Here is a 14,409-nt window from a genome sequence, read left to right as displayed (position 1 = left end):
GTATCAGAAGGGACCATGATACGGTTTGGCTGTGTCCCCAACCAAATCTTATCTTGAATTGTAATCCCCATGTGTTGAGAGAGGAACCTGGTGGGAGGCGACTGGATCATGGGGCAGTTTCCCCCATGCTGACTGAGTTCTCACAGAGCTATGGTTTTGAAAGAGTTTGGCAGTTTCCCCTTCAATCTCTTTTTCTCCTGCAACCTTGTGAAGAAGGTATGTGCTTCTCCTTCACCTTCCACAACAACTGTCTAAGTTTCCTAATGCCTCATCAACCACGGAGAACTGTGAGTCAATTAACCCTCTTTTCTTCATAAATTACCCAGGCTTAGCTACGTAGTATCTTTACAGCAGTGTGAAAATGGACTAATACAGATTCTCTGTCAAAAAAACCCAGCTAAGCCACTCCTAATCCCTGAACCACAGAAACGGTATGAGATAATGAAAGTTTATTGTTGTTTTAGACCACTATGTCTCAGCTTAATTTGTTACGCAGCAAAACAGAATAAGGCACTCTTTTATCTGATCTCCAGCTTCAAGTTTGTTGTAATTTCATTTGATAAAAAAATAAACTTTTGCAATCTTATACCTTCCCACTTATGAACATATCTCTTCATTCATTCAGATGTTTTACAGCCTTCAGTTTAATTTTGTAACTGTCTTCATAAAGGCTGTTTAGCTGTCTTAGCAACTTATTTGTTGGTGTTGTATTACTTTTTTGTTACAACTGAAATTTCATTTTACATTCTAAATATTTCTAAAAAAAATTAGTAAAAACTAATATTTAAAATTAATCATCCCACAAATTATTATGTACTCACAGGTGTGGTATTATGGAGCTGACAAGGAATACAGAACTGGGGTATATCAGGATACAGCAAAATAGGGTAAAGATGGCACTGTGGAATCTTTTCAGTGAATCCATGATCTAAATATTGTACCTGAAACAGGCCAAATAAAATTCACAGTTAAAATTTATTGTTAAAAGCTAGGGGACAAAGGGAATTTCCTGTTATTTGAAAAAAAAGTAAAAAGATAGGCCAGGCTTGGTGGCTCATGCCTGTAATCCCAGCACTTTGGGAGCCAGAGGTAGGTGGATTGTTTGAGCCCAAGAGTTTGAGACTACCCTTGGGAACACGGCAAGACCCCATCTCTACCAAAAATACCAAAATCAGCTGGCTGTGGTGGTGTGGGCCTGTAGTCCCGGCTACTCAGGATGCTGAGGTGGGAGGATTGCCTAAGCCCGGGAGGTCAAGGCTACAATGAGCTGTGACTGTGCCACTGCACTCTAAGCCTGGTGACAGAGAAAGAACTTGTTTCAAAAAAATAAAAGACATCATGAGAAGTTCAAAATATGGATTTTTAAAATTTCCAGGAAAAAAAAGCAATACTGTATTTACTCCCTCTTCCGATAGTATATCAAACCTCATGGTAAAAAAGGTTTTCTTACACATAACCCATCAGACTTTTTTTGAAAAAAACTGGGTTTTATTGGATTTACAAATTCCTCAAGAACAATCCCTTTTTGAAATGCTTTAATTTTGATAATTCAATTTCTAAATTGTCTTAAGAATAAGGAATGCCAATAAATTATTTCTTCTGTCCCAACATAACGAAATGAACATATGACTGTTTAATTGGATTTGCTTGGCAATTACCATTAAAAAATAAAACAGAATTAAACAAAAATGTCTGAATACCTCACAGATAATTAAGGTATGGTTTCATGAGATGTTTATTTCTTAATGTGAATTACAGGATAAACTTTAAAAGATACCAGGTTAAGAAATGAAAAATCCATTGTGCATACTAAAAATGTAAAGTGACCACATGAAAAAAAAAAAGGTGATGATTAAACTATCAAAGTTCTTTTAAGTAAGTTAAAATAAACAGGTATTTGGACAGCAGGAGAGTTTTTATAAAAGTTCACCATCTTATTTATTTTGATTCTACAAATGTAAAGTTCATGAAGTATGGTAACTTGATGAATACTGAATTTCATTTTACCTTTGTAAAGAAAAAAAGGTCAGGGGTTATGTGAGCAACTCAAATGTATGTATAGGTGAATGTATGTCACTTTGCACATACATTCAAGTTGCTCGGATAACCCCTGTAATTATCCAGATGTTTAAGTACTCACCCCAAATTTGAAACTATTTTACTTCTATGAAAACCATTAAGAGTTTGTAGTTCAATAGAAAAAGCGTAAGACTTAGAATCAGAAGTTCAGGAATCAGATGCTTGGATATTAACTCTAGCATTACTACCCAGTGACCCTGGCAGGTCACTGAACCTAAATTTCAATTTTCTTTTTAGTAAAATGGGAATAATAATCTATGTCTAGGATAAGTGTAAACAAATTATAAAATACAAATGCATATAGGTGAAGGAAGCTAAAAAACCTGAAGTGCTATGTAATCATTAGGTATCATCATCAGACAGAAAATAAACTCCTGTCCAGGTGGAAACAAAACCCTTTTTCACTTAAGCTTTTCCTCCCCTCACTCCAATTGAAACTAAAGTTTTCAACACACACACACACACACACACGTGTATATATATACACACACACACACACGCACACATATCTTTCAAAGGATATAGCTATTTTTGAAGATTTTGAATGAAACCTGAGTGTTAGTTATCTCATTATTCTGGAAAGGTAAATTAGTCGTTATTCTGAAAAACTAACTGGGCCATAAATAAATTTGCTAGTGAGATATTTAACATACTGGAAAACACTCTTTTACTTAACACTATGTGTGGAAACAGGGCTACCAATTGTAACTCAGTGGTCCATCCATTAACCAATGATCAAATCCCTCCCTATTTTTTGCTTATTCAGGTTACTAAATATATTTGCAAATAACACAAAAAATTATTACAAACAAAAGTATAACATAACTGATGTTCCTACATGATTTTCATCAAAAGATGTTTTAATCCAATTTTCTTGTGTTCAAATGCAAAAGACTATTTAATGCTACAGCATTTAACCTTAGAATAGTCATGAAAGAACATGAGACTCACTCGGACGGCGCCACCTACAACCTCCATCACCTTGCCACGATACCACAGAGTATCGGATCCTCTTACTGCACATGCTTCTCCTTTTTTCCAGAAATAAGGCTCCAAAAGACCAAGGCATTTTAAATTACTTTGAATTTCCTTTGTCATTTTGATTAGCTCAAATTCTGAAAAAAAGTATTAAGGATAGAAAGCATTAAGGAAAATTCCCTATCATTTGTCAATTTAATGACTTCATCTCTTCAGTAGTACAGTTAAAAATCAGTCTCCAAAACAGAACTTTGGTAAAAATCTGTGTGCGTTTTAAAACATACTAGTAATAGCATATAAACAATATTATGATCTTCGCTTATATTTTGAGAGTACAAACATCATAATGAGCTCTAAATACATACCAGCTAGCCTAATACGAAAGTACTACCAATTCAAAATAGGGTCAGTTGGACAGCCCTAAGTAAAACAGAACACAGGTTATATATTACTTGATGCTCAGATACAGTATAATGATGGGGATACAAATTAAAATTTCAATTTTGCTTTTATTGCTAATTGGCCCATGATTTCCACATATATCCATAACGGGTACCACAGAAGGCAAGCTCTGGAGTCAGTCAGCATTCCAATCTTACTGCTGTGTGATCTTGGGTAGTTAGTTCCCTTACCTCCAATAAGCCTCAGTTTATCCTTCCAAAATAACACCACCTATTCTGGGCGTAACAGCATCTTCCGGGAATAACAGTACCTGTCAGCATCATCAAGCACTGCAGGAAGATTAGATGTAAAGCATCCAGCACACTGCCTGGCAGGTAACAGGCTACTAGTTTGAACAATGACTATTTATACATGTCAAGCAAAGTTCCTGGGTTAAGTACTATTACTACAGGTCTCAAACGTTATTTTTTCTAGAACAGCCAATTGTACCCATTTTATTCTGTCTTTCAAATTTAAAAATGTATTTATGAGATCAACAAATGAGAGAAAATTTTCAGTAAATTCACAGCTACCATACCCTTATCCATAGGTACTAACTAGGAGCTAATGACACTAAGCCCTACGAGTGCTATAGTTATCAACTACTCCGATGGGCCCAGGTTATAGTCAGGAAGCATTTGCACATAAGCCTAAAAATCTCAGGAGGGACCTGAATATTCTCAAAGGTTCCTAAAGTTTCAGTCATTTGTTGTGATTTCTTTTCTCATTCTCAAGAAATATAAACTTCTGTATTTATTTTATTTTTAGAAAATGAGACAAGGTCTCACTCTGCTGCCCGGGCTGGAGTTCAGTGGCATGAACGCAGCTCACTACAGCCTTGACCTCCTGGGCTCAAGCAATCCTCCTGCCTCGGTTTCCTGAGTAGCTGAGACCCAAGGCATGCACCACCATGCCCAACTCATTTTTGCATGTTTTGTAGTGATGGGGTCTCACCATGTTGCCCAGCCTGGTCGCGAACTCCTGGGCTTAGGCAATCTTCCCGCCTTGACCTAAAGTGCTGAGATTACAGGCGTGAGCCACCGCACCCAGCCTGCATTCTGTTTTCATAGAGAGCCTCCAAACTTGTCTAAGTGACAGGTCTTACAAATCTGGAAACCCTCTACCCACATCTCCAGCATCTTAGTCCCAAGGTGAGGAAAATAAGGGAGACACAGTGGTGGAAAGCAGGTTAATTTATGCTAGTCCTGATCTGACAGTCATTTTAGCTGCCTATAAAGCTGGTTTCATGTTGCTTCTCTTCCATGATGGGAGAGTACTGAGGATGTCTATATCATCACTGGTGGCCTAAGTTCTAAATTCTGCCAACCACATGTGCCATTGCCACTCTCAAGTATACAAAAAAATGGGGCTCCAGGATTTTTATATTCTCAAGGATCCCAAGGTTTACAGATGCACAAAAATACTGAAATCATGGAGGAAAGAGTAAAATCCTGAGTGGCAGCCCTCATATATCATGATGCTAAAAACACAACTACTTCATCATATACCTAACTCCCTTATTCTTACCAAACTTCATTACTTCTATTCTTCCAGCCAGGCTGAACCCCTTTGTCTTATCTATGCCTACCTGTGTACGAGTTCTTTCCCTAAAGCTCCTAACTCTAAAAACGTCTTCCAGTGTTTTTGTCCTGTCCATATCTATCTATATTTCCAAAGCCATGGGCTTTGCAGCGTTTCTCAAAAAAGTTACCCTTCCTCATCTCTAGCCTAACTTTGCCTTTGCTTTGTGACCTTGCAACACTCTGCACACAGTGTGTCCCACAGAAACAACAGGGTATAGTGAAGAAAACACACGATTTAAGGAGCCAAGATGCACCTAAAGAAGAACAAGAAATCCAGTTGATTTCAAGCGTTACAGGATATACAACAAAGTAACTTGTATACATAGTAAAAGTAGTATAGGCTATATTCAGGAAAAAACTGGTGTTGGTGTAGGGATAAATAGCATTAACACAGAACAGAAAATTCAGAAACAACTCACACACATATGGAATCTTAATCTCTGACAAAGTTGGCACTGCAGATCAGTGGGGAATGTGTGGAGTATTAAGCAGATGAGCTGGGACTACTAACTAAACCTATTAAAAAAAACTGGATCTCTTTTTCGTATCTACCAAAAAATCAATTCCAGGATAGCTTATACATTATGTAAAAACCAAAACCATAAACATTTTTTACAAGATCATATAATGAAATAGCTTTCTGATATCACAGTAAGAAAGGATTTCTTTTTTTTTTGAGATGGACTATTGATCTGTCACCCAGGCTGGAGTGCAGTGGCGGAATCTCGGCTCACAGCTGCAACCTCCACTTCTCGGGTTCAAGCGATTCTTCTGCCTCAGCCTCCTGAGCAGCTGGGACTACAGGTGCCCGCCACCACGCCCAGCTAATTTTTGTATTTTTAGTAGAGACCGGGTTTCACCATATTGGCCAGGCTGGTTTGAAACTCCTGACCTTGTGATCCACCCACCTAGGCCTCTCAAAAGTGCTGGGATTATAGGCATGAACCACTGTGCCTGGCCCAAGAAAGGATTTAAAATGAGATACAAAACCAAAAAACAAAGAAGATTGATAAAATTACATTAAGACCTTCTGTTCATCCAGAAACTCCCAAAAGACACTGAAAAGACAAGTAAGAAACTGAGAGAAAATATCTGGAACACATAAAAACCAAGAAGGGAAGTATTCAGGATATATTAAGAACTATGAATCAGAAAGCAATGACTTAATGGAAAGTAAGCGAAGACATGGACAGGTATTCCAAAACCACAGAAATACAAGTGACTCAAATACAAGAAATGATGTCTACCCCATAAGAAGGAAATGTTTATTAAAGCCATAGTGAGAGACAATTTCACATCCACTAGGATTGGTAGAACTTAATCTGACCTTACTAAGTGTTAGCAAGGATGTGGGGTAATGAGACTCTTCATGCACTGGCAGTGATGAGTGTAAATTGTTACAAACAACTTTGAGAAGACATTACCTAGAAATGATCCACCATTTTTTTTAAATGGAGTCTCACTCACTCTATTGCCTAGGCTGGAAAGCAGTGGCATGATCTGGGCTCACTGCAACCTCTGCCTCCCGGGTTCAAGTGATTCTCCTGCCTCAGCCTCCTGAGTAGCTGGGATTACAGGTGTGTGCCACCACGCCCAGCTAATTTTTGTATTTTTAGTAGAGATGGGGTTTCATCATGTTGGCCAGGCTGGTCTCAAACTCCTGACCTCGTGATCCACCCACCTCGGCCTCCCAAAGTGCTGGGATGACAGACATGAGCCACCATGCCAGGCCAATGATCAACAATTCTGTTCACTAGATTATGTGCCCGAGAAAAATTTTGCCTGTGTGTAACAAGACACAGGTACAAGAATGTTCACAGTAGGATTTTTTGTAATCACAGAAAATCTAGAAACATACGTGTCCATCAATAGAACAGATACTGAGATATAATCATTCACGGAAATGCTGTTAATTCATTTAAAAAAGGAATTAATTCATTAAAAAAATGAATGAAATATAGTGAGATGCACCAAGGTGGACAAATCTCAAACAATTTGATGAAAAGTCACAAAAGAATATGTACATTTTGGTTCTGGTTACATAAAGTTTGAAAGATGGAAAACCTAAAAAATTTGTTTAGTGATGCACACAGGAAATGACAATTAGCAAATTCAGAAAATCGTGGGTGGCAAAACAGGAGACATGACCAAGTGGGGCCACACAAGTCTGCTTAGGTTCTGGTGATGCTGCTTCTTATCATGGGCAATGTGTATATGGCTACTCATCTTAATGTTGTTATTTAAATAATACATTTTATACTCTTTCACATTAATAACATTTTATAGTAACTTTAAAAAATTCATTTGAACTCTTTTAGTCATTTTTAATGTGATCAGCACATTGACCCATTGTGGGCATCATCCTTTGGGATCCCATCTCCATGTGAGGAATTCCTACTACATTTCCCACTGTGAGTAAAAGGGCCTGGACCTTTATATCCTTTTTCTTTAACTTCGTGTAGTTATCAAAGTTGCTCAAAGTTCTACAGTTATGAAGCAACTCTAGAGTGATTGCCTTCTTTGGCACATGCTTACCTCCCAGTGTGTGATTTCACTTTGTTTTGGAGCTTGGTATGTTCTTTACTTTCATGACAACTCAGTAAATGTTAATTTTTAAAAAATTGGCATCTGATCTGACTTATTTGGGAGAGTTGTTCAATCTGCCATAATAGTGGGAAATGAAAATTCCAAATTCCTTTCTTCTTATACTGAGAATAGCACTCACATAATTATAATTAAACAACACTGCTATGTTAGAATAATGAAAAACTGCACTAAATGATTTTTATGTGTTAAAAGCACTTTGCATGCATTGTGTGAAATCACTTAGTTCTCCTAACAACCTTGTGAGAATAACGTTCAAAGAGGCTGCCCACAGTATTTCAATCCCTGTCGGTCTTAGAGAACTAGAGCCTACATAACATACAAAGTCTCACCTGATAGTTTAGGTACCACAAATATAGTTCCATCATCACCAACACAGCTGACTGTTGCCTCAAATACTTTCATGTTAGGAATAGCTGGTGGTTTATACCCTCTGGCGGTTCTTGGTTCTAGAATTTCCTCCTGAAATTCAGATACTTTCTGTTCACTGATTATGTCAGCAGTTTTCTTGTCAGGGTCAAAGTTAGTTTTAATACAGTTAGTAACTACTGAATCTTCTTGTTCCAGGGGGACTTCCAGAGACTTCTCAGATAATGAATGGCTGTTATCTAATTTATTAATTCTGTAACATCCAAAAAAGAACACATCTAAACATGAGCAAATATAAAATTCTGGGTAAAACAACATAAAAAGAATCCTTCAGATATACACGAAATTGAAAGAAAATATTTGCTCTAATTTGTTACATAAAAACTAGCATAACTTAAGTTAAAATTAAAACTACTTTAAATTATGAGACTGATGAGAAAAAGCAATAAAAATTTAAGTAAATGTTTTAAATTTCTATATTTACAGACTATGCTCTCTTAAAATTTCGTGTGTATATCTCAAGTATTGTACAATGAATTCAATATTACTAGAAGATACAACACCTTTAAGATGATTTCAATTTATCAATTTAGTCCACACACAGAACAGACATCTGGTAAGCTATTAGCATCCATAAATACAAAGAAAACATGAGTCTCTTAAAAAACAATAAAGTACTATTCATATATTAGGTGTTAGTGGTAATATGCTATATTTACTCAGTTTTTCTACTTTATATTATTCTCTTCCAATTAAAAAAAATAGGTACCCCTACTGTACAAAAAAATAAAACCTTAGAAGGAAATATTAATATTGACTGTGTTTTAGGGGAATTATGGCAAGTTTCTATTTCTTCTCATCTCCTGTACTTTTAAAAGGAAATAAAGTCCGGGCATGGTGGCTTGCGCCTATAATCCCAGCACTTTGGGAGGCTGAGGCGGGAAGACCACCTGAGGTCAGGAGTTCGAGACCAGCCTGGCCAACATGGTGAAACCCTGTCTTTACTACAAATACAAAAATTAGCCGGGCATGGTGGCACATGCCTGTAATCCCAGCTACTTGGGAGGCTGAGGTGTGAGAATCGCTTGAACCCAGGAGGCAGAGGTTGCAGTGAGCTGACATCACAGCACTGCACTCAGGCCTGGGCAATAGAGCGAGACTCTGTCTCAATCAATCAACCAATCAATCAATAAAGGGAAACAAAGTATTGACGAAACAGCCACATAATTCCTCAAATACCCTGCCAGTCCCCCAACCCACCGCCGCCTTAAGATAGCTAGTAGTTTTAGTCTACAAAAACAGTAAAGAATGTAACAACTGGTAGCAGACAATGTCAGCAGTATTAACTTGCCTAGCATTTTCCATTCTAACATTTCTTCTATCAAGGAATTGCTTTGGCCTAAAGCCAAAGCAATTAGTTGTATGCCAAAGCCCGGGCAACCCAGGCCGCATCTCCCATATCTAGCCTCATGTCCCACTTTCTTTCTGACTTCAAATTCTCTTTCCATTTCATCAGGACTGGGGTCCTTGTTCTGAATAAGGTAAGATATAAGTTAAGGCAAACACATCTATGGTGATCTGGCCACGTATGGTACAAAGTGGCTACTTGGGACTTGTGTCTCCAATTCCAACATACCTCTATGTCTCTGGAAAGAGAGAGAATAGAGGCTTGGCGTGGTGGCTCATGCCTATAATCCCAGCACTTTGGGAGGCTGAGGTGGGCGGATCACGAGGTCAGGAGATCAAGACCATCCTGGCTAACACAGTGAAACCCTGTCTCTACTAAAAATACAAAAAATCAGCCAGGCGTGGTGGCGAGCACCTGTAGACTCAGCTATTTGGGAGGCTGAGGCAGGAGAATGGCGTGAACCCAGGAGGCAGAGCTTGCAGTGAGCCGAAATCACGCCATGCACTCTAGCCTGGGCAACAGAGCAAGACTCTGTCTCAAAAAAAGAAAAAAGGGAAAGAAAGAAAGAGAGAGACAAGATTAAGCTAGGGTCACAACCATATCCTGATCCTGTCCCTGGACCAAAGGTGCTTAAACTCCAAACACAGAACCGGAAAGGATCTTTAAATATAAATACTGTTCAATTACTTATTTGTTACTCATCCTGTTTCATATAAATACATTTACATTTCATACAAATACATCCAGTAGGTATATACCTACCAGAATTTCTAAAATAAAGCCTACACATTTATGTTTAAGCGAAGGATACCAAAGGGCTCAGATCTGGTATCCACTACATTGTTCTTTTTCTTTGGTTTACAGTGTAAATGTCAAAGGAGAGGGGAAATAATAAAAGCAAGTATGTCAGTAAAGGGGCTTAAGTGTGCAAGAACTGATGTGCCTGAATAATGAAATGAGCAATACTGAAGGAATCTATTTCTGAGCTGGCACCTCAGGGTCAGTTTATAAATCCTTAAGAGCAAACAAGATGCAATTCAGACTTGAAAGCACAAGTAAGGAGATTTGCACATGCAACTCAGAGGCATCCATCACAAACTGATGTCAAAATTTTTAAAAAAAGTCTATACCTCCTTTCTCTCAAAGCCAAACCCTTTTTAATCAAATATTTAGAAACATCGACACGCTCTCCTTTTTCATCTCTGCAGAAAATTTTCACAGGTAATGGCCATGTTGTGTTGTTTTCCTGCAGTGATTTAAGAGCAGAGTAAATATGAAACACCAAAATGAAATCTTCATATAAACAACGTACATTTCACAGGCATTTCTTCTACATTTATTTAAGCAAGAAATATTCCCAATTGAGTAATTTTGATATCCAAACACATCAAAAAATAGCACTGGGCCGAGTGCGGTGGCTCATGCCTGTAATCCCAGCACTTCGAGAGGCCAAGGCAGGCGGATCACTTGAGGTCGGGAGTTTGAGACCAGCCTGACCAACATGGAGAAACTCCGTCTTTACAGAAAATATGGAATTACCCAGGCGTGGTGGCACATGCCTGTAGTCTCAGCTACTCAGGAAGCTGAGGCAGGAGAATCCCCTGAACCCGGGAGGCGGAGATTGCGGTGAGCCGAGATTGCGCCATTGCACTCCAGCCTGGGCCACAAGAGTGAAACTCCATCTCAAAAAAAGCAAACAGCATGGAAGAGAGTGGCACAGAGAGTTATTCTGTGAAACGCATCAGGAAGACCTCAATGTCAAGGTGAAATTAAAGAAAAAACATCAAACTGGAAACTTTTTTCCAGTCACAGAATGGGGAGTTGGAAAGTGAGGAATACAACATCAGTTAACAAGTTTCTTTATACTCTTGTATTCTCTGTAAATTAGAGAATCAAAATATATTTTCCAAGGTGTGCCTTTTTTCTCCTACAAAAAGCGAAAGAACTACAAAACATATATTCTGCTTCATACAGAAAAAGGTATAAAACTGGAGAAAGGACATAAATAGTAAAAATAAAATGAATTAAAGAAAATTCTACTCATTAACGTAATAAAACATTTCAATTAGAAAAAAGCAAAGAATATTGTTGAAGTGGTCTGAAAAGATATATGCCTCTTATACTTTGAAATAAAAGCAACAAAATTTGTAACAAAATCCAAATAGTTGGCTGCTATTTTCTCTACAGAAAGAAAACAAATGGAATTGATGGAAACACTAATGAGATCATCAGCACATATCTCTTGTAACTTGTTACCTCACTATCCACCTGTAAGATTATAGTTGCTACAGCTCCAGTCAGGTACAATGAAAGACAGTCACAAGCTGTTGCTGTCCACTTGTCACTCCCACCAGCTGGTCTACAACAGAAAACAGTGGCAACTTGTTTTATAAAAATAGCAGACAATATTGAAATATACAAAAAAACACTATATTTACACATATATACACTCATAGCTTGAGCCAACTATATGTAGTAAAAAAACAATTTAAACATGGATTCACATTATTTTTACAATTTTCCCCTCATTTTCATAGCCTTTTTTCATCCCTCTATTTTACTGAGGGCCCATATTACATGTTAACTTATTTATGTGTATCTTTTCCGCAGCTACATTGAGGACCTGTAAAAAACAGGTGTATTTTAAATACTTTTTAAGTCATTATATACATTTCATACATGTCAACTAGACTGTAAACTCCAAGAGAACAGGAGTGATGATGTATTATGTGCATCATCATATTCCCTAATGACTAGCATAGTGCCTGGCACATAGAAGCCATTCCAGAAATATTTAATAGAAAGAAAAAAGTCTCTTTGTAATGATGATCCCACTGCCCATTTTTGGAAGTTCTTTGGATTTCAAATCTAACTTGAATTGCTACCCATAAATATCAGAAATACCAGAAATTTTAATTACTGATTGAACAAAATTTTTTACATTATCTGATACATGTGGTAATAGTTTTAAATGACCAAAATTTAGCAGCATCATAGCCTAAGCTTTCAGCAAATACTGTCAAGACAGTAATGCACAGTTTTAAAAAATGCTCAAAAAATATTTGACAGATAAATGAAATGCAGAGTATCCGATTTCATCATCCATTTTAGTCTGCAGAGTTGGAACTGAGTGATTGCAGGGGTGTCCAATCTTTTGGCTTCCCTGGGCCACACTGGAAGAATTGTTTTGGGCCACACATAAAATTCACTAATATAGCTGATGAGCTAAAAAAAAAAAAAAATCAAAAAAATTTCATACTGTTTAAGAAAGTGTACAAATGTGTGTTGGGCTGCATTCAAAGCTGTCCTGGGCTGCATGTGGCCCGTGGGCTGTAGGCTGTAGGCTGGACAAGCTTTTGCCTTAGATGTCTCGAACCAGCAAATCTATCCCCACGAATAAGGAATTAGTAACACAGAAGAGATTACAGATAACATACTGCAGGCTCTACAGGCTCTCCTATGGTTTCTAGTTCCAGAGTTTCATTGAGCTAACCCATTAACTGAATAAACAATTAATTCTGGTCAATTTTTTTTTTTTTTAAAGAAACAAGACCTCACTATGTTGCCCAGGCTGGCCTTAAACTCATAGGCTCAACAGATCCTCCCATCTTGGTCTCCTGAGTAGCTGGGGCTAAAGATGTATGCCACCACACTCAGCTTTGCCTGGTCAATCTCCTCACAGTAACATGGCTTATTTGAGTGAACTAACCAAATCAACTGGGCACGGAACTTGGCCAAAAAGGATTTCGTGAACGTGCTGTACTACTTATTGTACAGCCCAGGGAGAGTTCTTATGTGCTAAGAAGCTTAAATTGTTAGGAACTCTTGGAACCAGTTATGGTTTATTTATTATGATGGTATGTTAGTATAAATCAATGTAACATAAAGGTTGTCCATTGATCTATTGTGGATATAAATAATAATTTAACATTTAAAAAATGTATGAATACAGAATTGCAGTTAGGGAAGATGAAAAAGTTCTTAAGATGAAATGGTGGTAAATGCTATACATCAATGTGATTTTTTTTGTTTTGTTATTTATTTTTTTTGAGACAGTCTGTCGCCCAGGCTGGAGTACAGTGGCACAATCTTGGCTCACTGCAACTTCTGCCTCCTGGGTTCAAACAATTCTCCCTACCTCAGCCTCCCGAGTAGCTGGGATGACAGGTGCCCATCACCATGCCCAGCTAATTTTTATATTTTTAGTAGAGAGGAGGTTTCATCATGTTGGCCAGGCTGGTCTTGAACTCCTGACCTCAAATGATCCACCTGCCTCAGCCTCCCAAGTGCTGGGTTTACAGCCATGAGCCACCGCACCCAGCCGTGAATGTTCTTAATGTCATAGAACTGTACACTTAGGAATGGTAAAAGGGTAAACTGAGTGTAATATCTATTTTATCACCCTAAGAACAATCTGTTTAAAGGGATTTCTTAAAATGACAGGAAAACAGAGAGGTTAGAGTTCCGCTTCTGGGTTCAGACCTTGTTTATAACCCTAACTCAACAGTCAGCAGATGATTTTATCTGGATAATAAAATGCTTAACCTCTTGAAGATTCAATTTCCTTACCTATAAATAGTATCTATATCTTTAAGATTTGTTGTTAGGATTAAGTGAAATAGTGTATTTAAGACCATTAATGCAGGTCCCAGAAGTTCTTAAAGGTTAGCTATTATTAGGCTTTTAAAATGACAATGGTGTTCCATTCCAGTCCATAAGATACCATTTGAAGTATGTACAGAAACACATTCTCTGTATTGTTAGGCACAATTAAGGGACTGATATAATTCTGTTCAATTATTCTGATTGAACTATTTAATGTCAATGTGAAAACTAAGATAGGATTTATACAGTATATGAGCTGAGATTTCCATTTCAGGGCACTGGAAAGATTTACAGTGTCCCATTGTCACCATCAGTGACCACCGACAATAGAAAAGGTGCCTG

At 37.7% G+C, this 14,409-nt stretch overlaps 1 protein-coding gene across 2 annotated transcripts in view; it reads right to left on the bottom strand.

Moving 5' to 3' along the window:
• Positions 1–14,409, bottom strand: part of RNF17 (ring finger protein 17) — a 118,548-nt gene that overhangs the window by 17,731 nt on the left and 86,408 nt on the right. The window contains exons 23-27 of one of the 2 annotated variants that reach the window (XM_011999939.1): positions 11,719–11,821; positions 10,593–10,708; positions 8,018–8,307; positions 3,031–3,194; positions 822–941 (exon numbers count right to left, since the gene is read on the bottom strand). In XM_011999939.1, the coding sequence (XP_011855329.1) occupies positions 822–941; positions 3,031–3,194; positions 8,018–8,307; positions 10,593–10,708; positions 11,719–11,821 (793 nt within the window). The remainder of the gene's footprint in view (positions 1–821; positions 942–3,030; positions 3,195–8,017; positions 8,308–10,592; positions 10,709–11,718; positions 11,822–14,409) is intronic. The other variant, XM_011999940.1, reaches the window with a different exon arrangement.

The sequence above is a fragment of the Mandrillus leucophaeus genome, unplaced genomic scaffold, assembly GCF_000951045.1.
Source record: "Mandrillus leucophaeus isolate KB7577 unplaced genomic scaffold, Mleu.le_1.0 Scaffold61, whole genome shotgun sequence".
Lineage (NCBI taxonomy): Eukaryota > Metazoa > Chordata > Mammalia > Primates > Cercopithecidae > Mandrillus > Mandrillus leucophaeus.
The sequence above is the reverse complement of the archived record's forward strand: the minus strand, read 5'-3'. Positions and strand labels throughout refer to the sequence as shown.